The sequence below is a fragment of the Mus musculus genome, chromosome 1 (assembly GCF_000001635.26).
Source record: "Mus musculus strain C57BL/6J chromosome 1, GRCm38.p6 C57BL/6J".
NCBI lineage: Eukaryota > Metazoa > Chordata > Mammalia > Rodentia > Muridae > Mus > Mus musculus.
In genome coordinates, this window is record NC_000067.6 from 136,084,665 (window position 1) to 136,112,544 (window position 27,880).

The window sequence follows — 27,880 nt, forward strand, 5'->3', positions numbered from 1 at the left end:
GGAGGAAGAGACAGGAAGAGAAAGAAATGCAGGACGGAGGGGTGGGATCGAGAGAGAACAGGGAGATGAGGGAGTGGGGAAAGGTGGGACTTCATTTGTGCTTCTTCCCCTCTGTGGGGGTTTGCCAAGACCCCAGTGGCAGCTTGAAACTCTAAGCAGTGTTGTACCTTCAAATATACCATGCCTTTCCCTAAACTATTAACAGCAATACAAAATTACAATTATAACAGCTTACAACAGTCTATGTGACTATGGTCTTTCTCTCTAAGACTATATTACAGTTCTGCATGTATAGGCTATAATGCTGTCCTCCACAGACTCCAGGCAACTGAAACCACAGATGTAAGGGTTCTGCTGTATTCTTAAGTATTTGCCCAGCTTTGGCATGAACACGGGTCTTTTCCTCTTACCACATGTTAATAATGAAGACAGAAAATGACCCTCTACCCTACTGAGGAGTGTGGGATGGGAACTGAGGTAGATGCTCAGCAAAGGGCGTGCATGGTGAAGCCCGTGATTCAGACTCAGGAACCCGTTTTCTGCTATGGTCCCTCTTGAGTCTCCTCGCCTCCTCGGCACCGGTGAGAAGGTTCTGCCCACCCCTACCCTGCTGTTCCTCTCCCTCAGGTACTGGACATCGCTGAGCAACCTGGTGGCCTCACTGCTCAACTCCATCCGCTCCATTGCTTCCCTCTTGCTGCTGCTCTTTCTCTTCATCATCATCTTTGCCCTGCTGGGCATGCAGCTCTTTGGAGGCAGATATGACTTTGAAGACACAGAAGTACGACGAAGCAACTTTGACAACTTCCCCCAGGCCCTCATCAGTGTCTTCCAGGTAGGCAGCCCTAGTTATGGAAGGTTCCTGAATCCTGTCTCAATATCTGGGAAAACATTACCTCCGCCAGAGAAGCCTTCTCTGACCTGTTGGTTTAACTCTCATCACCCGTACTTTGGGCTACTATAATACTATAATATTTGTCTCTTTCCTGGAGCTGTGCCTAGCGATGCCTAGTCTGTCTGGTTTCTCTTGGTCTCTGGTGCCTGGCAGAATGCTATAAGAGCTCATGAGATACTTGGGGTAGACCAGGAGTCAGAGGTGTGCTGCTCACATCTCTAGGGCAAAGTCAGACAAGGTGAATACTCCCTCTGCAAGCCAGGAAAACCTCAGGCAGGCATCTGAGTCCAACTTCTTACACTAAAGGCATCAGGCTACATGCTTACCAGAAGCTACTCAAAGGGTCGTGGCTGTGATTCAAGAGTAACTTTCAGAGCTACAGGCTCTCAGAGGACCTTCCTTGGTGTGGAGCATGGAAACATTCCCTTTCATGTCACTGTTATCTCACAAATCACCCGCCATGCCCTATTGGGACAGTAGGGAACAATAAATCAGTACCATAGATGGCTTCATCCTATCTTCTCCCATTCACTACCTCAGGGCTGGTCAAGGACGGTGCTTTTCAAGGGACTTGACATTGGTACTATCTTTGAAGGGCAGGATAAGAGAAGTGCACTCCACTTCAGCCTAAGGATTAAGAACATAGTGGTGGCCCCATGATTAAACTCCTTGGCCCTGGAGAGGCTTGATAAGAATTTTTCCAACCATTTCAGGCACCCCCTCAGTCTGTGCCCCTCCCCCCAAGACCATTCACTCCTCTCCAAGCCCACTCACTCCTCCCCCAAGTCCACTCCTCCCTAAAGCCCTCTCACTCCTCCCTCAAGCCTCTCACTCCTCCCTCAAGCCCTCTCTCACTCCTCCCCCAACCCTCTCACTCCTCCCTCAAGCCCTCTCTCACTCCTCCCCCAACCCTCTCACTCCTCCCTCAAGCCCTCTCTCACTCCTCCCCCAACCCTCTCACTCCTCCCCTAAGCCTACTCACACCTTGATAACATTGTAGCTCACTGAAAGAGGAGCAAGGAGGACAGCAGGGCGTGGTCACTTGGACCCTGGGGTAGGGGAGAGTTAACAGGTGACAATGTTCCCCTCAATGCATCCTCCCATCTTGTGCTCTCTCCACCTAGGTCCTGACGGGTGAAGACTGGAACTCTGTGATGTACAATGGGATCATGGCTTACGGAGGTCCGACCTACCCTGGTGTGCTGGTGTGCATTTATTTCATCATCCTTTTCGTCTGTGGCAACTGTATCCCCTTTGGGCTGTGGTGCAAAGAACTCAGGGGAGTTGTCATAAAAGGGAGGGTCAGGGCTCCCCATGTAGCAGGCAGTCAGTCCCTTGGGCTCCCAGGCTGATGGTGTGGGGAATGGGACACAGTAAAGTTAATTACAGCAACAACAATTCTTTCACCTAGGAATGTTGGAGAGTACTGGGAACAAATGGTTGTGAGATTGGTGCACCTAAGGCAGGTGGGAAGAAGCCCAGGGCCTAGCAGAGAAAAGTGGAAATGGTAGAGCAGCCTGAAGCTCAGAGGCAGGCAGGGAGGAACCAAAGCGCCCTCCAACTTGAAAGAGAGAAAGGTTTTTGGGCCGGAAGCTTCCCTGAGGACTTGCCTATGTTCCAGGGTCTGTACCCTTCCAAGGGGTGTAGGTCTGGCAAGAAACTGTCCTCTCGGGGGTTCAGGCCTGAAAACACACAGGCAGGCAAAACTCCTGCCCCAGAAACTGCCTCCCAACGGCAACTCAAGTCTCCTTAGCTGTCCTGTAGACATCCTTCTCAACGTCTTCCTGGCTATTGCTGTGGACAACCTGGCAGAGGCAGAGAGTCTGACATCTGCCCAAAAGGCCAAGGCTGAGGAGAGAAAGCGCAGGAAGATGTCGAAGTGAGTGTTGCCCCCCCTCCCGGTGAGAGATGGAATGTTGGACCCTGGCTATGGCTTTTAGACTGTAGGTGGGGTTGCCTCCTTGAGCCATATGAGCAGGGGTCATGTGGCAATGACTCCTATGGACAGGCTCTCCAAGCAGGACCTGCTATCGAGTCACTGTTTCCCTTGGAGGAGGCCATTTACTTCTCAACTCCCCATCTGTGGCTGGTCATGTTGCTGTGTGCCTGGGAGTAGACGTAGGATAGGTTTTCTAGACGGTGTTTCTCAAACTCAAGCTGCAAACGAACGATCTGGAGGTTTCGTGAAATATAGAGTCTGCATCAACCGGCCTGAACCAGGCAGGCTGGATGAAGGTTTGAATATTCTAGCCAGTTTCCAGGCAGGGCTAATGCTGTTTGTGTTTGGAGGATTACGATTTAGGCAACGGAATTTTGGTTGAGCCTGCTTCTTTGGATGCACGTGCCTGCAGGGATAGGATGCCTGTTTTTTGGAGGCGAGATGGAAAGAGCTAGGGAAGAAGGACCAGCAAAGGCCTCAGACATTTCCAGGGTCGGAACTGTCTTACCCAAGCCATAATTCCATCCTGAATCCTACATAAAAGAGGTGCAAAACCCCTCTCCACTCATTGAACAGCCATTGACTATGAATGACCACTGAGAGTCTAGCCTGAGTGGTGCATCACACTCTCTGCCACAGAGAAAAGGCTTGCCCAGGCCTACTGCCCTTCCCATTTGGTGGCCAGCGCTGCTTCTTCTTCCATAGAGCCCCTTGAGCCCTCATTGTGAGAAGTTCCTGAGGGTGCTGTCAGGCCTGGAGCCATCCTTGGCTTCCACCTCGGATTTCCTTGGTTTTTCACTTTAGAGGGCTCCCAGACAAGTCAGAAGAGGAGAGGGCCACGGTGACCAAGAAACTGGAGCAGAAGTCCAAGGGTGAAGGCATCCCCACCACCGCCAAGGTGAGGGCTAGCATGGGGACGTTTGCAGGCTCGCTGGAGGGTCCCCTGACTCCTCATGTCACTCGAGGAAGGAACGTGGAGACAACATCACCTTGCTTCTGTAGGAGGTAGAGCCAACGTCTAAGTCTCCTCCAGGGACTCCTGTGTGGAGAGGCATAGGCCCTTCAACCTGGGAGCCAGCCTTCCTTAGAATCCTGTGCAGAGAAGGGAGGCACCCCACCTGCCTACTCCCAGTGTTCTACTAAGAGGTAGAACATGCATGGTTCAGCCTGGCCCCCCGCTCACCACTATGGAGAGTGAGGAAAGGGAGTCCGTGAGCCAGGAGTCCTAGGCTACAGAGAAGCTGCACCTCGTGGCCTGAGTTCTCTTGTAGCGAGCTACGGGAGCACACGGTGAGGACAGGCTAAGACGAGCTAAAGCCTTGGCTTTGCCCAGCGCAGGCTTGGAGTTGTATACTTTGCGGGACCTGGCTTCTTATCTGTAAGACATAACAACTCCACCTCTACCCGCCTCTTGGGTCGTAGGGAACATTCAGGAAGCTGCATAATGGCTCCACGGAGCATGCCCAGTAAGTTTGAGCATCAGTTTTTGCTTCCTCACCACCATCACTGTTCCTTCTACAGCTGAAAATCGATGAGTTTGAATCAAACGTTAATGAGGTGAAAGACCCCTACCCTTCGGCTGACTTCCCAGGTAAGGCTCCCGAGCCTGCGCTGGAGCACAGTGATGTTGAAGGGTCAGTGTGCAGATGCTGAATTCTCTATGTGGGTCTCTCTTGTGTGTCCCCTACATGGATCGCTCCATGTGGACCAGGACCCTGAAGGCATCCCCTTTGCCTTGCAAAGAAGCAACCTGCAAACCTGCCTCTCCCTGCCGTATACACAGCAACAATAATATTCCACACATGCTTAGATTTACTTGTATTGAGTTCCAGTCGTATGCTTCAGTAGTGAACACCCAGTTTTCAAAGAGCACGGGGCTGGTGGACACATAAGACCTCCCTGTCCAGGAGGGTGTATCCAGAGAAAGGCATTTTCACTCATATAAAGATGGGGCAACTCCCTACTCCCTATCCTGTATCTCTGACAAAACCATGACTGCCAGACTGTCTGTCACTGTGTGAAAATCCACAAGGGCAGTGTGGGAAGGAGGGTGGATAAACCAGAGCTACAGACCACCTGCAAGCATCTCCTGAGTGCATGTGACCGCTGGTTGCCATGTGAACTGTACTCATCTGAACCAGGAGCACCTCGCATGGCAGATGCAGAGCCAGGTTAGGTTAGCCCCACATGGCCTGTCAGCTCCCTCACGGGTCCTTCTAAGCATTTTACTTCTTATTGTGGAATCAGCTGGCTAGCTTCAGTGTCTCTAAGCTCCTGTTGGACTTTCTGGGTTTTGAATGGCAGTATTTGGCACACAGCAGGCCTTTCACAAATCAAACGGGTGAGGGCATGAAATGATTTTGCAAAGTGCAGCGTGGAGAGTAAGGCTGGCAAAATTTCTTCAATTACCTAGTGGGAATAAGTTCTGAGAACACTTCCTGTGGAGTTGTGTTGTCTAATGACTGTCTGCTCCTGGTGCTTGTGGCTGGCATGCAGGTGGGCGTGTGACAGCTATGGGAAGTCTGATGTGAGCGGAAAGAGAAAGGGCTAGAGAGAAATGAGAACAGGGGGAACAGAGCATGTGCACTGGAGAGAGGCCTCACCAAGGCCACCAAATATATTTATATCTAACCTCTTTCCAAAAATAAGTCCGGATGGCTGATGACAAACGTTCTGCGCAATCTGGGCCTAATGCACAGTCCTGTAATCCCAGCTTCCCTAGAGGCAGAGGCATGGGAATATAGGTCAGTGGCAGGGCACTTGTCTATTATACAGGAGACCTCAGGTTCAATAGCCAATACTAAAGGAAAGGGGAGGGGAGGGGAGGGGGGAGGAGAGGGGAGGGGAGGGGGGAGGAGAGGGGAGGGGAGAGGGGAGGGAAGGGGAGGGGGGAGGGGAGGGGAGAGGGGAGGGAAGGGGAGGGGAGAGGGGAGGAAAGGGGAGGGGAGGGGAGGGGAGAGGGGAGGAAAGGGGAGGGGAGGGGAGGGGAGGGGAGGGGAGGGGAGGGGAAGAAATGTACAGCAAAACTATCAGCAAGCATAGACAAAGGGATGAAGAATTAGGAGAGCAACAGAGATACAAACACAAAGAACGAGCCCTCTCTGCAAGTAAACAGTCACGGCAGGCCAGGTAGGTGGATAGAAGTGTCCTGTTAGGGAGGGAGCTGTTAGGATCAGAGAGGAGAGGACATGGCCTTGGATTGGTTGAGAAATCCACAGGTACCTACCATGGAGACAGCAGACTCAGGCATTCTCAGCATCCCAAGGGCTGTGGCCAGGCTGATGAGGTGGGGAGCAGGCATTGTCTGTAGAGGGACCCAAGCAGAGCTTAGCTGTAGGAATGTGCTTGGAATATCTCTGCTCTCTGCTTCACCTCAGTGGTCACTCTCCTGGCCAAAGATCAAGAAATAATGGCAGCCAGGCAGTGATGGCACGCGCTTTTAATCCTAGTACTAGGGAGGCAGAGGCAGTTGAATCTCTGTGAGTTCCAGGTCAGCCTGGTCTACAGAGCGAGTTCTAGGTCAGCCATCTCTACCCAGAGAAACCCTGATTTGAAAAACAGAAAGAGGGAGGGAGGGATGGATGGAGGGAGGGAGGGAGGGAGGGAGGGAGGGAGGGAGGGAGAGAGAGAGAGAGAGAGAGAGAGAGAGAGAATGAGAGAGAGAGAATGAGAGAGAGAGAATGAGAGAGAGAATGAGAGAGAGAGTATGCTCTGCTCATGCTAGAAATTCTTTAAAGATACTGCTTTTAGAACCCTAATCCAAGAAGAAAGCTCAAATTCTGTTTTCCCAAAATCCCAAAATCCTTTTCTCCTTGGTCAATTTTATGAATCAGGAAAGAGAAACTAAGACAGGACAATGCTCCACAAGGCAGTGGCAGAACCAGGCCCAGAGACCGCATCTCTGTAGCAACCAACTACTGTTTAAGATGTCGTGAGTCTAACCCTGAAACAGAAGATATAGCAACCACACTCCTTAACCTTGTTCAGACCCTACTCGCAGAAGGTTTGGGGGACTTCTGAGCTAGACTCTGCACTATGCACCAAAAGGGGACGGGCCAGGCTGTACCCTGCTAAAACCCAGTGTCCCAAATTAGCCTTTGCTTAGCAGCTTCAGAGGCTCCTAGGAGGACTCTGAGCACAGAAACCAAGAGCCTGGAAAAGTTTGTGAAAACCCCTTATTTCTTTCTCTCTCCCCACAGGGGACGATGAGGAAGATGAGCCCGAGATCCCAGTGAGCCCCCGACCACGCCCTCTGGCCGAGCTGCAGCTGAAAGAGAAAGCAGTGCCCATCCCGGAGGCTAGCTCCTTCTTCATCTTCAGTCCCACCAACAAGTAGGTAGTGCTTTGGCAACCGTGAGAGCTGGTGAGCTCTCAAAGACAGTGGCTTCCCCCCTGAAGAGATCTACTCTTGATTCTCCCCATCTTTGGTTACCATATGCACAGTTCATTCCTTTAGGTTATAGTTTTGCATTCAATCTAAAATGCTAGCAGTAAATTGAGGTAGAGCATCATGACAGAGAGTTTGCCTAATATACATGAGGCACTGGTTTCAATGCCTGGCACATTACAAAATTAAAATATCTTTAAGATGAATAAAATGGTAGTATTCTTGTGAGAACGGATACCTTTAGGTTTTATCAGTTACTTGCACCTAAGGGGGACTGTGATTGCTAGTTCCCTTCTAAGGGCAGTTTTAGGCAGGGCCAGGAGAGGTCTGGGGAAAGCTGGAGTTGTTATTAGCATTATGATCTTCAGCTCTGGAATAAACTGATTTCATGGAGTTTCTTCTGCTCCAGAGAAGGAGATCAGCATGTCTCACTCTTGGCTGGGGAATCCTCATGGTGGTGGGTATTGGTAGAGGGGACAGGTGATGGAGGGGCTCAGTTGGGAGATGTGACTAAGACTAAGGGAACAAAGTGTCATGCGTGTCCAGCTAGGGGACCGTGCAGCTGCAAGGTTATACTTACTCCTGGAAGGTTGGGGACAGCAAGTGGATTCAGCATCCCTCTATAGGACAGAAGTTAGTGAGTAGTAAGGTCTGAACTTCCCGCATCTCTCAGTTTCCATCCTCCCAACCTGTCCCACCAGGATCCGTGTCCTGTGTCACCGCATTGTCAATGCCACCTGGTTCACCAACTTCATCCTGCTCTTCATCCTGCTCAGCAGTGCCGCCCTGGCCGCTGAGGATCCCATCCGGGCCGACTCCATGAGGAATCAGGTGATGCAGCCCCTTCAGCTGCGTCAGCACCCACCCCACTCTGGGGCTCAAGTTCTGCCACCATGGGCATCAGAGTTATATAAAGTTTCTGGAGAGCTGGGGCCTCCCGCTGCAGTTTCTGAACAGCACTACCATAGCAGAAGCAAGATAGGATGGATTTGCCAGCCTGGCCTCAATAGTGATGGGGCTGGCAAATATAGTGGTCATAGCAGTAGTGTTGATGACAATGATATTAATGGTGGTGACGTTAGTGGTGGCAGTGATTGTCATGGCAATGGTAGCAATGGTGATGATCATAATAATGATGGAACTAGTAGGTGCTGTTGATGATGGTAATATTGATGTGATAAGGTAGTGATGTTAATGGTAATGGTGGTGGTGATGGTGATGATGATGGTGATGGTAGTTATGGTAATAGTGGTGGTAGTAGTAATAGTGGTTGTCATGGCGATGGATGGTGACAATGGTGGTGATGATGGTTGTGGTGACACCATTGCTTTGCCAGTTCTCTCACTGGTTGCCTCTACCTTGTCCCATCTCCAGATCCTCGAGTATTTTGATTATGTGTTCACTGCTGTTTTCACGGTGGAGATTGTCCTTAAGGTAAGTGAGGACTACAGGACTCGTAGCTCTGGATACGAAGCTTCTCTGCACAGAGTGGCTCCAATTTACACCTGAGGATTCACTTGGGGGCACTGTGAAGGAACGGGAGAAAGAAGATAGAGATGAATATGGTAGGAAAGACTTGCCGGATCCAGGAGACTACACAGGGCTTCTGTTCCTGTGTAGGAGGGGATCCAGGCAAGGGAGCGGGTGACTGGAAGGAAGGCTGGAAACAAGAAATATGACCCACTTGTAGCTGCCACCTCTCTGGAGAGCACAGGTCTTCTGCACAGAAGACACAACCTAAAAGTGGCCCTTGGATTTGAGATTCACCCTTAGGATTTACTCCAAGAACTGAGTTCTTGTCCTCCTAAAGTTCTCAAAGAAGTAACCATTGGGGAGTGTCCCTGGGAGCGTTCAGTAGCCTTGTATACTGGCTTTACTGCAGCCGCTGTGGTTTGTAAGCATGTTGGCCACATGCTATGAAGTCTAGGTGTTTGGAGACGCAAGCTAGAGGTCTGGAAATGGCTTCTAACTGTGGGAGGGAGCTCTTGAGGCTACACCTTGCTCTGGAAATGCCCTCTAACTGTGGGAAGGGGCTCTCAAGGTCACACCTTGCTCTGCCACAGGAAGGACAAATTGTTTTACAAATCAGGTTTTCACAGCTTTTGAAAATCTGTTAAGTCTGGGAATGTGGGTCCATTAATAGAGTTTTTGCCTAAGATGAATAAAGAGCTGGCTTGGCTTCCCTACACTGCATAAAAACAGGCCTGGTGGTGGATGCCTGTAATCTGTTCAGTTGAAAGGCAGGAAGATCAGAAGTTTAAGTTCATCTCGACCTACATAGTAAATAAAAGGGATCCTGGGTTATCGACTAAGACAGGAAGCAAAGTTCTCTTATCTAAAGAAAGGATCGTGGCCCTGGTTTGGTGTTCCTAAGGTGGGCACACTGGGCTCAGGCTATCACAGTAGCAGGCTTTGAGGGGGGGAGGCTCCATCTCTGAGTGGAACCCAGAATCACGGGCCATTATCTCTTCTAATAGAAGAGGAGAGGGTGATGTATATAAGGACCAGAGCAGAGCAGAGGTGGGAGAGCTCCCTTTTCAGAGCTTCAGCCACTGACAGTGGAGCAGAGGGAGAAGGCAGCTTCCCCACAGTCAAGGAGGAGTTCACAAGTGGAGTGTTAGCATTAGACCTTTAAATAAAGCTATGTCAGCAACGTAGCGAATATGAGGCAGTGAATATAAGTCCCTGGAGGACTTCTAGCCTGCCCCTTAGGAGGGAGGGGGCTTTCTACTCCTGGGAAGGAGGAGTGGAGGCACCTGAAATGCATCTGGAGAAAGGGATTCCTCCTCTGAGAGCAGAGACGGGCACAGGGGCTCCTGGAGTGCCCAGGGTTTGTCTAAAGCCAAGAACAGAGGGAGCACCCTTGAGCCTGGGGAGTTGGGTAACATGACGTTCCTTGACACTCTCCCTAGCAGACTGAGATAAGAAGCCCTTCTCCAGGAGGGGTACATCTGCTCCTCCAGCTGCTTGCTCCAGATGTTGCCTCTTTCCCCAGATGACCACCTATGGAGCCTTCCTGCACAAAGGCTCCTTCTGCCGCAACTACTTCAACATCCTGGACCTGCTGGTGGTGGCTGTGTCCCTCATCTCCATGGGCCTCGAGTAAGCAGTGTCCGGGCTCAGTTCCAGTGCGTGGGTTCTCTGTGCCTGTACCTCAGAGCAGGATTCCTGGCCCTGTGGGTGGCTGAGGTCCTGGCTGGAACGTGAGGGTGGCCAAGGGCCACCTTGGGTGGAACATCCTTGGGTGGTCCCCAGCTGGGCTAAAGGGACAATGTTAAATGTTCAGAGCCTTATCATGGAGACCAGGACAGGAGGCAAAGAGGAGAAGACAGCCAGGCCCCTGGAGTGAGGAATATAGGCCCAGCTGCAGGTCATTTCTAGTCTGACAGAAAAGACAGTCTATATCCACAGAGAAGTAAGCCAATGAGGCCATTTGCATTGATCAGGGATCAGTTTTACCCATGGGTCAGGAAGGTCACATGTGGAAAGCTCCAGGTAGGAGGTGACAAAGCCCCTGGCTGCAACCCTTTGGCTGGAGCACACCACTCTAGGCCCCACAGCAACTTGCTTCCCGCAGGTCCAGCGCCATCTCCGTGGTGAAGATCTTAAGGGTTCTGAGAGTGCTGAGACCACTCCGGGCCATAAACAGAGCCAAAGGGTTGAAGGTGAGAGAGGGCCCCTTTAGGGGAGGGACCAGCAGTCCTGACTCCAGGTCCTCAGTTCAGATGCTCATCTTGTGAGAACGAGGCAAGCCAGCCAGCTTTCCCCCATGGGCCATAGTCCTCCTAGCAGTCGGAGTCTTGAATTCCCAGGGTTCCCTGGGCAGGACGGTGGGGAGCGGTGGGGCAAGCCCAGTACCCATGGACCTGTCCCCGCCTCTCTAGCACGTGGTGCAGTGCGTGTTTGTTGCCATTCGCACCATCGGGAACATCGTGCTGGTCACCACGCTCCTGCAGTTCATGTTTGCGTGCATTGGAGTGCAGCTTTTCAAGGTGAGGCTCCGCCTGGCCAGCAGCCCTTCCCTCCCCACCAGGGCCAGCTCGAAGGCCTTTGACAAAAGCCAGCCAGTCCTCTTCAAGCAAGATAACCCCAAAATGTGACAGCAACTGACTCTGAATCTACAGTTTCAAAAGGAGAAAATGATTGGTATTCTATTTGCTAGGTGATAACCTGTTGCTAGCCTCTGGTTCTCTGGCCACTTTTACCATTGTGTCTACTCTTACCCAGAGAGCCTGTAGTTAGCTTTTCTCTCACCAACTCGCCAACCTCCACCTACTCTGTCAGATCTGCCTACAGCATCCCTTGTCCAGCCACCTCCTTTGCTGTAGCCTGGCACTGCAATCCAAGGTCCTGGCTGGGATGACTGGCATCATTCACACCTCCTAGGCAACTCTGCAGAGGCAATCTTCATTGCGAATTCACAGTTGGCCTTGTCCTATGGGTGCTTCCCTGGGAGAACACAGCTATCAGTTTCTCTCTAGGAACCTCCTCCCACAGAATTGTAACTCCTCAAAGACGGAGTACCCTGAAGAAATGACAGAGCCCTGGAGGGAGGCAGGGCAGCTGGGCCCCCTGACTGAGACATTTCTCTCTCTGGGCCTTCCAAGGAGCTAGACCAGAATTCACACATTTCAAACCTAACTTAGTTGTAGGGTCACCCTGCATCCAACTCTTTGTCAGACAAAACCTTTCTCAGGTCCTCAGTATGAGGGAGATCGGGCTTTGTCAGGGATGTGCTGGACTTCTATCTAACTCTGAAGACAAATTAAATTTTCAGAGCTCTACTTGGAGCATCTGTTTGTATAGCTCCTGTTTCCTTAGCAGTCTTGGACTTCCCAGGGGCAGGAGAAGAACGGTGAGGGTGGGGCAAGCCTTTCCCCTTATACAGCCTGGGCTGTGATGACAGGAGCCTCCATGGCAATGTAGTCAAAGGAGCAAGGTTGGGTGTATTCAGGTCCAGCCTTGGCCACTCCACAAATGTCCATCTAAGGCAGCAGCCAGGCTGGGTGGAGGCAGTTGGGATGAATGGATGATGATGGCCTTGTCTTAAGGGTATGTAAGAGAGGAGAGGTCTCCTCCCTCCCTCCAGACAGCCCACCCTTCTCCTTCCCATCAAGTACCCACAGAGCCTGTTTACCTTACTCTATTTCCATGATCATGTCTCTGTGTCTTCTTTGCCATCCTGGATGCAGGGAAAGTTCTACAGCTGCAATGACTTATCCAAGATGACTGAAGAGGAATGCAGGTACCGCAGGCTTTGCCAGCAGAGGGATAGGGGAGGCTCCTATGAGGAGCACTTGACCTTTGGGTGGGGAGCCTTCAGTAGGAGAGGGAGGGAATGCCTGGCAGCATCCTTCATTTCTGCCCAAGAAAGCGACCACCAGTTCTCTGGCACACTCACTCCCCAGGGCCCAGGGGATATGGGTGGAGTTGAGGTATCCCAGCCACACGGTAGAGTGACTGGGCCTCTCTGCGTCAGGGGCTACTACTACATATACAAGGATGGAGACCCCACTCAGATAGAGCTGCGTCCCCGCCAGTGGATACACAATGACTTCCACTTTGACAATGTACTCTCCGCTATGATGTCACTCTTCACGGTCTCCACCTTCGAGGGTTGGCCTCAGTGAGTAAGATTGGGGTCTGTGTCCAGCATGGGCACAGTGAGGATGGTGCCCAGGAACCAGCAGCCCCCAGGGTACCATGCCAGTCTGTGGCAGTGCTCAACAAACCCACAGACTCATGCCTCTCCTAAGTGAGTCTGACCAAAGAACTGACAAAGCCCAATCTCCCACAAATGCATGTCTCCCATCCACAGTGGACTCTTTTTTTTATTATTCACTTTACATCCAGCTCATTGCCCCCCACTCCTGGTCACCCCTCCCACAATCCTTTCTCCCCATCCCTCATCCCTTTCCCCTCTAAGCGGGTGGGGGCTCCCTAGGTATCCTCCAACCCTGGCACATCAAGTTTCTGCAGGGCTAAATGCATCCTTTCCCACTGAGGCCAGACAGGGCAGTCTAGCTAGAAGAACATATTCTATGGACAGGCAACAGCTTTTGGGATAGCCCCTGCTCCAGTTGTTCGGGATCCACATAAAGACCAAACTGCACATCTGCAACCTATGTGCAGTGAGGTGTAGCAGAGTCTTAATGGTTGACTGTGGTAGAAGAGATGCCCCTGGAAAGGCAGGGCCATGGCAGGGTGAGTTCTAACCTTCCCTAGATGAGCTCTGCCATCTCTCCCATTGCTTGGCTGCCTATCCTTTCCTCTCTGCCCACCCAAGGCTACTGTACAAGGCCATAGACTCAAATGAGGAGGACACCGGCCCTGTCTACAACAACCGAGTGGAGATGGCCATCTTCTTCATTATCTACATCATCCTCATTGCCTTCTTCATGATGAACATCTTTGTGGGCTTTGTCATCGTTACCTTCCAGGAACAGGGAGAGACTGAGTATAAGAACTGTGAGCTCGACAAGAACCAGGTACTGAGCCTCCTGCTAGAGATGGAAAACTGAGGCTCACAGGCCTGTGAAGAGAGCCTCCATTGAGGTCCAGTCCTAGCCTATGTTTCCCATTTATCTCCAACCTGAAGCAGTCCACACTGGTACTGACCTATCCTGGTTTTTTTTTTGTGTCCTAGCGCCAATGCGTACAGTATGCCCTGAAGGCCCGCCCACTGAGGTGTTACATCCCCAAAAACCCATACCAGTATCAGGTGTGGTATGTCGTCACTTCCTCCTACTTTGAATACCTGATGTTTGCTCTCATCATGCTCAATACTATCTGCCTGGGCATGCAGGTAAGGAGACAGGGGACTGGCCATAGTAAGACCTAGGACGTGGGCAAGGCAGGGACAGAGAGAAGTCCCCAGTTCACCGCAATAGGTATCTCTAGAACACCTGCTGCATGCCAGCTGCAGGACACAGGAGTGAACTAACCTCAGCCTCCTCGTCTCGCCCGTTATGGCTTATTTGTTAAGAAGCTAATTCAAGCCTCCAGAGAGGTGGATGGCAGTTCTTCAAACAGGACACAGCTCCTGCAGGAGAGGAAGACCTGCGGGAAGCAGAACACATGTTCTGTTTTCCCTTCACTGTTGCAAATCTGAATAGCTGGAATGTCCCTCTTAGGAGAGGAGCAACCTCTCATAGATCATATCATAGCTGTCAGTGTTGCTATCATGCTTTAATTAAACCCTATATAATACAACTTCACAGCTAGGAACCCCCCTCCTAGGAGCATAAGACATATTCAATATACGTTAGTTGCTTTTCTCGTAACTGTGACCAAACACCTTATGTGACACATTTAAGGAAGGAGCAGTTTATTTTGGCTCATGGTTGGAAAGGATACAATGTAGTCTGTCATGGTGAGGAAAGGCTCAATGGTGGGCTGCTATATGGTGATGGGGACACGTGCCAGCTGCTTCCATCTCAACAGGACAGGAAGCAGAGACAGGGTGGGAAGCATGGCTTAGCTATAAACCTCAAGGTCTACCCCAATGACCTAGTTCCTCTCAAACCACAGTCTGGGGAACAAGTGTTCAGATCATGAACCTATGGGTGATATTTCACATTTAAACAATAGCACGTGAGAAGACCACACCCTGTACGTTTGTGGAATCATGGGAAGATACTCACTGAGCTATAGAGCCTGGTTATGTAGAAGAATATAAACAATGGATTCTTTAGGACTGAGTCAAGCAGCAGACATGGCCCCACTACTGAGGGGTAGGGCAGTCAGCAGGCCCCGCTGCTGAGGGGTAGGGCACTTAGTAGGCCCTTTTCACCTTCCTGGGAAAGTTCTGTAGAAGATGGTTGGGATTTTACCAACAAAAAGAATGAGAGTCTTAGGTAGTCCAAAGAAGTGGTCACAAAAACCAAGGCTGTTGACCAAATGGTCTCCCCATCCTGTCACTCCGTGTCTTAGTTAGGGTTTTATTGACATGAAAAGACACCATGACCAAGGCAACTCTTACAACGAAAAACATTTAATTAGGGCTGGCTTACAGTTTGAGGTTCAATCCATTATCATCATGGCAGGAAGCATAGCACCATGCAGGCAGACATATTGCTGGAGGAGCTGAGAGTTCTGCACCCTGCTCCAAAGGCAGCAACAGGAGACTGGAATTCCACCCTGGGTGGAGCCTGAGCATAGAGACTCAAAGCCCACCCCTACAAGTGACGTATTTCCTCCAACAAGGCCATACCTACTCCAACAAGGCCACACCTGTTCCAACAAGGCTACACCTCTTAATAGTGCCACTCACTGGGCCAAGCATATTCAAACCACCACACTGGGGCAGCTGGTATATAGGAGTCTTACCTAGCTCTGTTTCCCACTAGACAGATGTCAACCCCAGAACCCCAGGGTCTTCTCTTTAGTCCTATACCATAGTGACTATGCTAAGCCCTGCCTAGGAGACTCAGTTTTGGTCACCCAGAACCAAATATATAAATGACATTTGTAGCCTTGAGCCATACTTGGTCAAACTTATGGTTGTTGAACCTCCACACTCCCCTCTGCCACTGCTTATTGTAGACGGAACAGTTATGAAAGTTATTCTTGAGATCTGGTAGAAGAGATTACTAATCTCCTAGCTTGCTGAGATAAAAACAGGCACTTTCCAAAGAGAAGATGGATCGGGGATTGTGATCTGTAGCTGGGAAGCCCGGCACTCCTGGCCTACCTCATTCATGTTGCCTCTCCAGCATTACAACCAGTCGGAACAGATGAACCACATCTCAGACATTCTCAACGTGGCTTTCACCATCATCTTCACCCTGGAGATGGTCCTCAAGCTCATAGCTTTCAAGCCCAGGGTGAGTGACTGGGCCACGGGGACAAAGGAACAGCTGTGGCCTGGGAGGAGAGACTTTCCCCTCCTTATACCTGAGGCTCTTCTGCCTTCTGCTCTCAGGCTGCTCATGCCTATGCTATGCCTCCTGTCAGATGCAGGCCTAGCAAAACTTCCAGAAGTCAAAATGGAGTGCTGGTATATAGATGCTCGCCACTGCATCTGTGGACCTGTTCACATCCCATGCCTTCCTTTCTGCTTCTAGAGCACAAGTCTCGAACTAGGAGAAGATCTTGTTTTGTTTTTTAGGCTCTCAGATCTATTCCCACAGTCCCATCTTAGTCCAACTGAGTTCTATTCTGTTGAACTCTGGACAGAAATGTTAAGTGGGGCTCTGGGTGAAAGCTCTAGACTAAGCTCTCAACAAGCCTCTCACCACCGATGCTCCGGAACAGCAGTTCTTGACCTATGGGTCTCCATCCCTTTGGGGGTCACATATCAGATCTTTACATTATGATTCATAACAACAGCAAATTTACAGATATAAAGTAGAAACAAAATAATTTTATGATCAGGGGTCACCACAGCAGAAGGAACTGTGTTATAGGGTTGCATTGTTAGGAAGGTTGAGACCACAGCTCAGAGGATGAGAATTAGAAGCCAGAAAGAGAGAAATGGGATGCTGGAACCCTGGTCTGCCCAGGAGCTTGATAAGTACCCCATCCCCCGCTGGCTGTCATGGCTACTTTCATCCACAGCTAAGACCTTGCTCTTCCATGACCTCCCTTCCCAGGGCTATTTTGGAGATCCTTGGAATGTGTTTGACTTCCTAATCGTCATCGGCAGCATCATTGACGTCATCCTGAGCGAGATCGATGTGAGTACGGGATGGGCAGAGCCCTCATTGGGGTAGGGCTCTCGTTCACCCTGCAGATGTTTATGAAGTACCCATGACAAGTACAACATGGTAACGGAGCTTAGAGCAGGACAAGTCTTCTGCTTTCGAGGAGCGATATCCTCTAGAACAGAACGGTGCCTGGAGAGCCAGACTGATATGAGTGTGCCCACACAGCAGAAATCAAGAACTAGAGTGGCAAGCAGAGGTCACCGGTGGCTCAGTCGAGGAAGAGGGTAGCAAGAGATATAAGAGGTGGCAGTGGAGTTGAAGAGGGCAGCAAGTCTAAGGGAGGGGATCTTCTGGGAGAGAATGTGCAGAAGTCAGACTTGCTGAGGTGTCTGAGGACATCCATATGGACAGGCAGAAGAGAGAAGGGGTCTGGGCATGGCTGGGGAGGGTATGAACTTCATGAGCCCACTCACTAATAAAAACTCACCAGAGATTTTAACAAGCCAGGAAAGGGTTAAATCTCTACTTTTGAGATGTTAATCTAATGATCAAAAAAAGATAGCTCTTCTCTAGGGATTCGGTCATTTATAGCACTTATTAAGCACCTACTGAATACCAACATGTGCCTTGTATGGCTTTGGGTGCTGGAGGCAGAGCAGGGAACAAAATTGTAGGGGTCAGCAGACAACAAATATTGCTGCTGGGCTACGTGAAGATAAGGCGAGTAGGGATGACACATGGGAGGGACTGAGATGGTGATAACCATGCAGCTATGGGAGACACTGCTGTAGAGCAAAAGGGCTATGCAAAGGGCCCATGGGCAGAGCATGTCTGCTGCATGCAGAGAGCAGCAGGAGGCCCTTGCAGCTGGAACGGAGAACAAAATACAAACACTGTGGTCAGCTCTTCTTGAAGGCCATAATTACACACTGGATTCTGTCCTGAGATGGTGAAGAATCCTTTGGAAGATGCAAACACTCTCAGGCATTAGCGCTGATGGGATGGCTGGGGCTGCCCTGTTGAGCTGGTGTTGAACAGGACCAGGGTTGCCCCAGGGATAGCATCCAGGAAGGGCTTGCAGTGGTCCACCTGGCTGAGGACAAAAAGGGGATTTGGTTGTAGGGATGGTGAGAGGCGATCACCTGGGGTGTATTTTGAAGGCTGAGCAGAAGGAGAGAAAGGGGGCTGGAAGAGATCCAAAGATCAGAGGCAGAAAGCAAAAGACACTGTCTGTCCCCTTCGGTCATCACTGAGCCACACCCTGGAGCCAGGCTGGGGTAGAAGAAGCCAGGAGGAAGAAGAGACAGAGAAGGACAGCCATCTGCCTAAGCTACTCTAGCTGGGGAATAGTGCGATCCTACAGAAGGGTCAGCTCATTCAAGGCAGGGGACTTGTAGGAAGGGCCTCCTTCTGAACTTCCCACCTCCTGGCCCAGAGCAGCAAGTGGGTGGAGAGACAGATATGGAGCCTGGAGATGCCTGACAGAGGGTCCAGCTGAGAAAAGCCTTAGTCTGTGAGGAAGGGGCCCTGGACTGAGGTTCCAAAAGCTCAGCCCTGGGGGAAATGGCACCTTCTGGGGACTTGGCTGCCACACCAACTGTCTGTTGTACTAGGGGAGGATCCTGGGAACTCTGTTCACCTCATCACAGGATGGTGACAGACAGCTCCATCTGCTCAGGGCTGATAGGGGTGGGGGTGGGCTCTGGGCAAAAGCAGAGCGGGGGTGGGGGAAGGGATAATGTGTAGTGTTCGGTGGGTATGTGCTGTGAGTTTCTATCCATGCTCAGTGTTTTCCAGGAAAACATTTATTTGTGGTCTGAGAGCCTCACTTGTCACAAGCAGCCAGAAGAGAGAACTCTGAACAGCTAGAATAAATAGCCCCAATTCAAATAGTTAATTCTCCACATGCCAGAGGCTGTTCTCTTGGCTGCGGAGGCTGCCATGGTCTTCCTTTGGTTTTCAGAAATAGAAAATTTCCCCTACATGTATTTGAGACACAATAAGACGAATTTGCATTCCCAACACACAAACTAGGGAAAGGCCTTGCCTGTTGGTCAGAACTTCAATGCCGGTCCCACGCTGTCCTGTCATGTGCTCCTCCTGGTCCTTTGAAATGTGGCAGATGTCACCAAAGAGCTAGTTTCCAGTTTTTGTTTTTGTTTTTTGTTGTTGTCATTCAAATGGACAGTTGTGCTGAGTGGCTACTGGTCAGACTATACAAGTAAAGAACACGTTTGTCACCTGGCTGCACACGAGATTCTCCTGGTGTGCACCGGAACCTCGGAAACCAGGCCCTGTTCCACAGTCATTGGCTTCACTGGCTGGGTGGGCCCCCACAACAACATATGTACAATACGATTCTCTCCATGAATCTGACATGCAGCCAGGATTGAGGCCAGTGGTACAGGGATCCAGAGAGCTGGGAGCAGTTTATCTGTAGACACATGGAAGCCCAGCGATTTTACTTTCAGGGCTCTAGAAGACGGGCAACTCACAAAATGTGGCCAGGGAAAAGATAGCCACTCCCATACACCCAACCATGCACTCTTAAGGAGTCAGGCCACTGAGAGGTGAGCCTTGATTCCCCAGACTTGACCCTCTTGATACCTGATGGAAGGAGGGGTCTCTAGTCTCCCCCACCCCCACCCACTTTGCCCCTAGAAGGTGGACCTCTATGAGGGCATCAGCTCTGGTTACAGGGGGTGAGGGGAATCTACTTATGAAGATGAGAGTTTCCAGTATGCCCTCTGCCAGGGTGTTCCCTGTACCACACAACCAGACCCAGGAAGAACCCAAGCCCTTGCCACCCACAGATGCCTCTCAAAGAAGAGATGGGCCCTGTCTCTGTCTGGTCTTCCCTCCCCTCATGTTCCCTTGCCCAGGTCTCTTGCCCTCCCCAACCCTGACTGCGGCCACATGAGGTCTCCGTCCCTTGCCTGTCTTTTTCTCTCTTTAACTCTCCTGTGTCCGTCCTTTCTGACAACTCTCTTCACCTTCCTCCCATGTGTTTCTCTCCCCTCGTCTCTTTTCTCCACAGACTTTCCTGGCCTCCAGCGGGGGACTGTATTGCCTGGGTGGAGGCTGCGGGAACGTTGTAATTTCAGGCTGCATGAGCCTGTTCGCCCTGCCCTGCAGCTTGCATGCCGAGCTGGCTGCATGGATTGCATGGGGTGCCCCCCAGAAGTCAGGGCTCCTTTCCTTAGAGCAGGCCCAGTGCAGGTTGGGGTTTGGGTAGAGGTGGGGCTCTGTGGTGGGACATGCATGGATGTAGTGGTTTCCTTTGAGCCCCGAGAAATGGGTTGAGGATTCTCCCCATACTCTCTCTATAGATCAAAGGGCCGTCTGTCACCAGACCTCCGTGACAGCTTAGCAGGCACAGGGAACAGGGCCAAATTGGCCCCATAAGGAACAGGACTACAGCTGGCACAAGGGCAGAAGCTTGCCTGATTTACAACACTCAAGAGTAGTGTGGGGCAGGTGGGAGTGACCGAACTGAATATATGGCAAACAACTTGATAAAGCTACTGGACACTTCTGGGAGACATTTCAGACCACCAGATCCTTAGCTTGGTGACAGTTTACAGAACAGGAAGCCAGCAGTGGGCCTTGCTACAGCCCCACCTCAGGAAGAATCCCTGCTCTGCTCCCAAGCACCGGCTTACTGCATAGCTTCCACCCCAAACTCAACCTTCTTGAGACACATGACCCCAGAGCACTGAATCCCAGGATAGTCCAAGGCTCTGAGACAACCGGGGCTCAGATGTGGGGTCTGGAATACTCCTGCTGTGGACATTACATACACACACGCACACGCACACGCACACACACTGCGCGCGTGCACTGCATTTCCTGCTTGCCCTGCCCGTTATGCCCGAGTGCCACCCCAGACTGACCTCTGGGGCTGCTGCCCCACAGGACCCAGATGAGAGCGCCCGTATCTCCAGTGCCTTCTTCCGCCTGTTCCGGGTCATGAGACTGGTCAAGCTGCTGAACCGGGCGGAGGGTGTGCGCACCCTGCTGTGGACATTCATCAAGTCCTTCCAGGTGCGAGTGCCCAGCCGGCTAGGACCGGGGATCCTGGAAACTGACCCAGCAATGCCACTAGCCCAAGGTGGGATCCCAAGGTCCCAGAGCCAGGCAGATCCCTGGCGAGCCAAGGGGGGCCAGGCTGCAGGACCTAGGGCTGTGGTCCCGTGGGCTGCAGCGCAGGCAGGTGGAGCACTTAGCTGCGGCCGCGCCCTCTCCCCACAGGCCCTGCCGTACGTGGCTTTGCTGATCGTGATGCTCTTCTTCATCTACGCGGTCATCGGCATGCAGGTGAGGGCCAGGTGGGCTCAGGCCAAAAGGTGCGTCTCAGCCAAGCTAGCGGGTGTAGCTGCGGACCCAGAAAGGCTGAACAACATGCAACTGAAAGCTGGGCCTTCTCTGCCTTCTACATCCCAGCGGCCAAGGGGTCAGTTCCAATCTGACAGAGGGGGTAGAACTGAGACCCGGAAGCTCCGGTGTTAGGAGACAGGGTGTGGCCTCCAAGAGAGACCCTAGCACATGAAGGACAATGGAGGGCGGGGGGCAAATCTGGTACCACTCTAAGGCCTTAGCTAGAGACCTTCCCCAGCCCCACAACCCCTCTCCAGATCTTGTCTAACTTAGTGCTTGCTGGAGAGAAATTGTCTACCCGGCTTCTGGATTGAGAGGAAGAGTGTTCCGTGAAAGGAATCCTGTGTGTCTGGCTTCAGATCCTATGCAGCCTGAAGTGAAGGGCGTTGAAATGAAATAAGGGTCAGGGTAGGAAGCAGGTGAAGCAGGAGACGTGGCGGGAGGAGACCGAGCTGAGGAGACACTTGTATCCTGGTTGTCCATGCTTTGCAGATGTTCGGGAAGATCGCCATGGTGGACGGGACGCAGATAAACCGGAACAACAACTTCCAGACTTTCCCACAGGCCGTGCTGCTGCTCTTCAGGTATGAGAGGCCCCTGGCTTTTCTGGCTTCTCCTCTGTACCCCAGGCAGTGCTGGTACCACATATGCCCTGTACTAGAGGGGTCCCTGCCTGGCACAGTGCCCTGCTGTCACCGTTATGAAAACCTTGCATCGAGGTTTGACACTGGATCCCTCCTGAGTGGAAAGCTGCCTATTCAACCCCACTGAAGCAGAGTTCAAAGGTCAAAGGTCCCTCAGAGAGTAATGAGACCTCAGTGATCCTTGACATTGATCTATGACACTCACTTTAGCTGTGGTTGTGATCATGGGTAAAAGTTGCCCTCACTCCAAGAGAGATTTTCTGTATAGCTCAGCTCTACTTTAGCCCTGCATTTAAACAAACGTTGGGGGTGGAGGAGCAGAGGGGAAACAGCAAAGAGGGGACACCATACCAAGTTTATGGGTGTCTTACCTTGGGGAGCAGCCCAGTTCTGCTGATCCCACTGGCTGTTTCTGAGGACCCAGCAAATGTGAACAGGCCAACGGTGTCTCTCCTCTGTTCAGGTGTGCCACAGGGGAAGCCTGGCAAGAGATCCTGCTGGCCTGCAGCTATGGGAAGCTGTGTGACCCGGAGTCTGACTACGCACCCGGGGAGGAGCATACATGCGGCACCAACTTCGCCTACTACTACTTCATCAGTTTCTACATGCTCTGCGCCTTCCTGGTGAGAAGTCTGCAGGCTCTGCCCAGGGTGGGACTTGCAGAGTGACATGGGATGGGGACATCTTAGAGGCGATGGGAACTCTTGTTAGTCTGTCCCTTGTTCTGATCTTTTGGGGTGTCTTTGTCTTGTGAGCTCTTTTTCTTGCTCCAAATGGAGCATTAGTCGCTTTCACTGTGTGTACGATGTTCTTACTGTATATATTATACATGTTACATATATAGTTTGCACCAAGGAGGACTGTGATGAGGCTGGGTCTTAAGAAGTAGAAGCTTCCAGTAGAGACATTTAACCCTAACTATCCCTCATCACAGGAAGATGCTGTGTTACGAGACAAATGAGATTCTAAAATGAGTCTCCCAAGAGAACCTGGCTAGGGTCAGAAATAGCATCAAATCTCTTGGAGGTGGCAGGGCTGCCCATGAGGAAGGCATCCACCAGGCCCCTCACGCTGGCGTTCCCTTCTATTCTCTATATTCACCCAAAACCTTTAAGTGTCTAATGTTTGCCAGGCACAGGGATGGGTGCAGGGGGTAGAAACATGAATGAGACCTAGTCAGGACTCTGATGGAGTGGGTTCATGTGTGAGTAAGCATGGCAATTGAAAGGACCCCAGTGTAGACAGGAAAAGTGAGAGGGGCATCAGCCAGGCCCAGAAGAGGCAAGACTAGCTTTCAGAGACCAGAATAGCTCCCAAAGGGGTGCCCTGGCCACCAGGACCACAGCACATGCTGGGCAAGAACAGAGGCAGGGCTCAGCCTTACCTGTGTGCGGAATGTGGAGTGTGCTGGAGAGCTGGATTGAGGGAGGAGCCCCATGCCCAGTCAGTCCCTGTTCTCCACCCCCACCCTGACACCAGTCCCTGCATCACCTGCTTGTGCTGTCGGAACCCCTGTCTTTTTGCAGATCATCAACCTCTTTGTGGCTGTCATCATGGACAACTTTGATTACCTCACAAGGGACTGGTCCATTCTGGGCCCTCACCACCTGGACGAGTTCAAGGCCATTTGGGCTGAGTACGACCCGGAGGCTAAGTGAGTCTTTGTGTGATGCTAGGTGCCAACCAAACTGCCCACCCTTTCATCCTAGTGATCCCTCTGGAGTCTCTCTGTTCTCATCTACCCAAGGTTTCAACCTGGGGGAACAGCATGTCTCAAAGGTGGAAGGGATCCCTCAAAAGAGTAACTCCCTAATTTTCCAAGGAAGGGGTCACACATCTTGTAGTTGGCCACTTAGTACTTAGTGAGGCATGAGATCTCAGCACATCACAGGTACACAGGGCCTGGCTGCTCACTGTGGGTTCTACTTACCAGCTGTATTGGAGGCGGAGTCCCAGGCCATACTCAGACTGTCTGAGTGAGAGTCCCTACCGCTGTTGGCCATCTGCCTGCCTCTCAAAGCATGGGAAGCACTCTCCTACTCCTTTTGATAGAAGAAGCAGTAAGAGCCCATGGACTGAATGTTTCCCAGTACCATGTGTGTTGGCTCATCTGATTCTTCTAACCAACCTATGTTGCAGATCCTCTGGTCATTCCAGTCTCACAAACGAGCAAACTGAGGTGTAGAGAGATTAAGTCGCTCTGGGTCACACAGTCACTGAGGGCACCAAAATCAAAGCAAGTCTGTCCAGAGTTCTTGGCAACTGCTCTCTAAAAAACGCTCCTAACAGGGACAGTAAAACCTTCTGGGGGCCGAGTGCTGGAGAGCTGGCTCAGAGGTTAAGAGTTCTTGCTGCTCTTCCAGAGGACCCAGGTTTAATTTTCAGCACCCACATGGCAGTTTACAACTGCCTGTAATGCCAGTTCTAGGAGACCTGACACCCTCTTCTGGACTCTGGGGTAGTTTATACATGTAGTACACAGACATACATGTATAGGCAAAACAATCTACACATAAAATAAAACAACAAAAGCCTACCTACAGGCTGGAGAGGTGGCTCAGGAATTAAGAGCACGTCTTACTCTTGTAGAAGACCCAAGTTTGGTTTCCAGTATCCAGGTCCAGTGACTGTAACCCCAGCTCCAAGGGATCTGTCACCTTCTTCTGACTTCCAAGGGTTCCTACACACACTCTATTCACACACACACACACACACACACACACACACACACACACACACACACACACGTTTTAGAAATCTACTTGCTTCTATCACTACCACACACTCCTAACTTGTGTATGGGGAGCTGGGATGTGGCTCAGTGGTAGAATACTTGCCTGTCATGTGAGAGACCCTGGGCTCAATTCCAAGTACCAATGTGCATGCATGTGTGCATGTGTGCACGTGTGTGTGTGTGTGTGTGTGTGTGTGTGTGTGTCTGTCTGTCTGTCTGTCTGTCTGCCTGCCTGCATGTCTGTCTCACTCAGCACTTAACTTATAGACAGTGTGGGGTCTACAAGTGCCATGGTCATCAGCCTCACAGTCCATGTGCGACAAGAAGGAAATCCTGTTCAATGCGACTCAGCAGCCAGTGCTGGTTCTAACTTTAGAGTCAGACACTGGGCAGTTTATTTTAGACTTATGTAAGTAAAGTACAATTTGGGAAGAAAAGTTTCCTGGTGTAACATAATCCCATGTGCACAGTGAGACATAATTACATCAAAACTCTTCTCAAAGGACATGTCACTTGATCTCTGAAAGTAGTTTCTATAGACAGGCTGCATGTATTATATTTTAAGGGCCTACAGGGAGGACCTGGTGTGGCTGTAGGCAGGTCATACAGGTACCTACAGGTATTAACTACCTCTGCTTCAGCTTGTAGGATTTTGGGGGTTCACCTTGGCCATACAAATAGTACAAAGGTCATCTAGACTAACGGACAGCTCTGGTCCCAATGAGGGAGCTTGGGGGAGTATCTATGACTTGGCTCTACAGATAACACAGGGGTCACCCAGGCTATTAAGCACCGCCTGTCCCAGATTTCTGGGCAGAAAATAGGTTACACATTTTTTTCCTTGAAAAGACTACTTTGTGTATTTAACATTCCTGGTTTTCTTGGGCTTATCTGTGAGCACAAGAACCTGTGTGCTTCCAAGAAGAGAAATGTCTTTCACAGCCATCCGTGAGGATGAGGTGGTTCATAAAACCTCCCAAATACGTGTTCTTAGGGCAACACTCCCCTATTGCCAGTGACTTGGTAATGGTCCTGCTTGCTGTGTTTTGTGCCTACCCCAGAAGTCACAGTTGCACTGCCATAGTGTTCCCAGCTCTGGGGGACTCCCTGGAGCAGGCTGCTACTATTCTCTTGATCTATGTACACAATACAACCCAAGAGCCCCCACTTTCAGCTTGACCAAAACTTAAGGAATGTTTTAGCATGGGAGGAAACAAAATACAGATTCCCTGCCCTAGAGGATAAATGCATGAAAGAAAGCATGTATCCGCACAATATGTAGATCCCCATTCTGTGGTGGGCGCCCATGAACACAAACCTTGTCTCTTCTTTTGGGGGTGTAGGGGGACAATGTGAGAAGGGTTGGGGTGGCAGGGGTGAAGATGATCAAAGCACATTGTATGGAATTTATAAAGAACTAATAATATAGATTTAAAGTAATATAGATTTAAAGGCTTCTAGACCTTTTAAACAAGGTTAGAAACTAGAAAATGTTCCTGGTCCCCTGGCTCCCTCCCCTCTCTGAGTACGGTGCTCTGAGTAACATGCCTGGATGTCCTTGTCTGTGTCTTCCCTCAGGGGCAGGATCAAGCACCTGGATGTGGTGACCCTGCTGAGGAGGATTCAGCCCCCTCTGGGCTTTGGGAAGTTCTGCCCACACAGGGTAGCATGTAAGGTAACGTCTCCCAGGATAACCCCTGACTTACCTTGCCTGAAACACCCTGTCAATGATGCAGAGGGATGGCCATGACCAAGGTCCCCCGAACCTCAGAGGTGCTTCCAAAATTCCTCCTGCTTCTGCTCCAACTTCACATCCAGCCTGAAACTCCCATTCTCTGGTTATCTCTCTCCATCACGCTCTCATCAAATGTGGCTTTCCCCACTTGCGACTTTCTGATCCCCTCGCTCTGTGTTGCTCCCGTGAGACACTGACACAATTCCTGGCTCGTTGGGAGAGGGGTGTCTTAGTCTTCTCACCCTCGTCCTTCAGGTGACCACCCGTGATGGTTAAGATCCACATCCACGCACGATCCACCTGCTTAGCTGCCAGGCTAAGCAGCTGTGGCTCGGGGAAGGAAGATCAGCAGGTGCTGTGGGGCTGGGTGACTAGAGAGAGCCTGATAGGAGGAGGCGCTTTACAGTAGTGGGTTCCTTCCCGGGCCACTATGTCAGTGAGCGGGCCACCACTGTAGCAAAGACCTGAGACAAATCACTTAAAGAGAGAAAAAGATTCTTTTAGTTTTCAACTTGGGGGTTCCAATCCACAGATCAAGCAAACTCATTGCATTTAGGCCTCTGGTTATGGGTGATGGGTGTAACACGTCATGGTAGGGGCCATGGTGGAGCAAAATCACTCCTCTCCTTTGCCCAGACTTAAGGAGAGAAGAAGGCATGCCCCTCAGTTCCCCCAAATATCCCTCTAGGTCCACCCCTTACAGTGCCTGCCACCTCCTGGCAGCACTACCCTAGGGTCTAAACCTTTAACACATAGGCCTTGGCAGACATTCCAGATCCTATCTACAGCAGGCTCCAAGTCCCTCCCTGCTGGCCTCAGGTCTCACGGACATATCCCACTCAGCCCACACCCCGGTCCTCATAGCCCCTCCCTCCTATCCCACGCCAGGTAAGGGTGACTTGATGAGTTGGGCTTCTTCCCAGTGCATCAGCAAGTCCTGTCTCTCCCTGTACAGAGGCTGGTGGGCATGAACATGCCCCTGAACAGCGATGGCACAGTCACCTTTAATGCCACACTATTTGCCCTGGTGCGCACAGCCCTCAAGATCAAGACAGAAGGTGAGGGACTTCTCATGAGTGCCCCCTTTTCTCTAGAAGAGTGGATTCTTGCACAGATTCCCAGAAATGTGGACAGAAGCAGAAGAAACCCAGGCCATGGTCACCAACTCTTGTGCCATTCAGGTCTCACAGGGAGGCTGAGTCTCTACACGAAAAGGTCATAAGATTATGTCTCATATTCATCAGCTATGTCAGGGGCAGAGGCATGACAGTCATCACTCAGGGCTGTCCCCCCACCTGCCCAGTGGTTCTGGAAGGGACAAAAGTAGAACTCAGTACTGGGCGGGTGTGAGAGCCCACACTCGGCTCCACCAAACCTATTGGCCCCCCAAATCAGGAATACACACATGGTGGGAACAGGGGAAGAAGTGGGGTTGAGGTCAAGGGCTGTCCTTGAGTCCTTGGCCAGGATTCCAGAGGCTTCAGGGCCATCCTCCTATCTGGGACAATGATGTGTGAGGCAG

At 51.1% G+C, this 27,880-nt stretch overlaps 1 protein-coding gene across 3 annotated transcripts in view; it reads left to right on the forward strand.

The window, feature by feature from the left end:
- The window catches only part of Cacna1s (calcium channel, voltage-dependent, L type, alpha 1S subunit), a 67,017-nt gene that overhangs the window by 31,859 nt on the left and 7,278 nt on the right, over positions 1-27,880 (forward strand). For 2 of the 3 annotated variants that reach the window (XM_006529106.3, NM_001081023.2), the window contains exons 12-36: positions 628-835; positions 2,020-2,140; positions 2,660-2,774; positions 3,639-3,732; positions 4,356-4,425; positions 7,034-7,166; positions 7,923-8,052; positions 8,596-8,655; positions 10,217-10,323; positions 10,799-10,886; positions 11,106-11,213; positions 12,414-12,466; positions 12,701-12,847; positions 13,508-13,709; positions 13,868-14,026; positions 15,936-16,046; positions 16,815-16,898; positions 19,906-19,962; positions 20,784-20,912; positions 21,120-21,185; positions 21,738-21,829; positions 22,353-22,512; positions 23,416-23,543; positions 26,202-26,298; positions 27,314-27,416. In XM_006529106.3, coding sequence (XP_006529169.1) covers positions 628-835; positions 2,020-2,140; positions 2,660-2,774; positions 3,639-3,732; positions 4,356-4,425; positions 7,034-7,166; positions 7,923-8,052; positions 8,596-8,655; positions 10,217-10,323; positions 10,799-10,886; positions 11,106-11,213; positions 12,414-12,466; positions 12,701-12,847; positions 13,508-13,709; positions 13,868-14,026; positions 15,936-16,046; positions 16,815-16,898; positions 19,906-19,962; positions 20,784-20,912; positions 21,120-21,185; positions 21,738-21,829; positions 22,353-22,512; positions 23,416-23,543; positions 26,202-26,298; positions 27,314-27,416 — 2,822 coding nt within the window. The remainder of the gene's footprint in view (positions 1-627; positions 836-2,019; positions 2,141-2,659; positions 2,775-3,638; positions 3,733-4,355; positions 4,426-7,033; positions 7,167-7,922; positions 8,053-8,595; positions 8,656-10,216; positions 10,324-10,798; positions 10,887-11,105; positions 11,214-12,413; positions 12,467-12,700; positions 12,848-13,507; positions 13,710-13,867; positions 14,027-15,935; positions 16,047-16,814; positions 16,899-19,905; positions 19,963-20,783; positions 20,913-21,119; positions 21,186-21,737; positions 21,830-22,352; positions 22,513-23,415; positions 23,544-26,201; positions 26,299-27,313; positions 27,417-27,880) is intronic. The other variant, NM_014193.3, reaches the window with a different exon arrangement.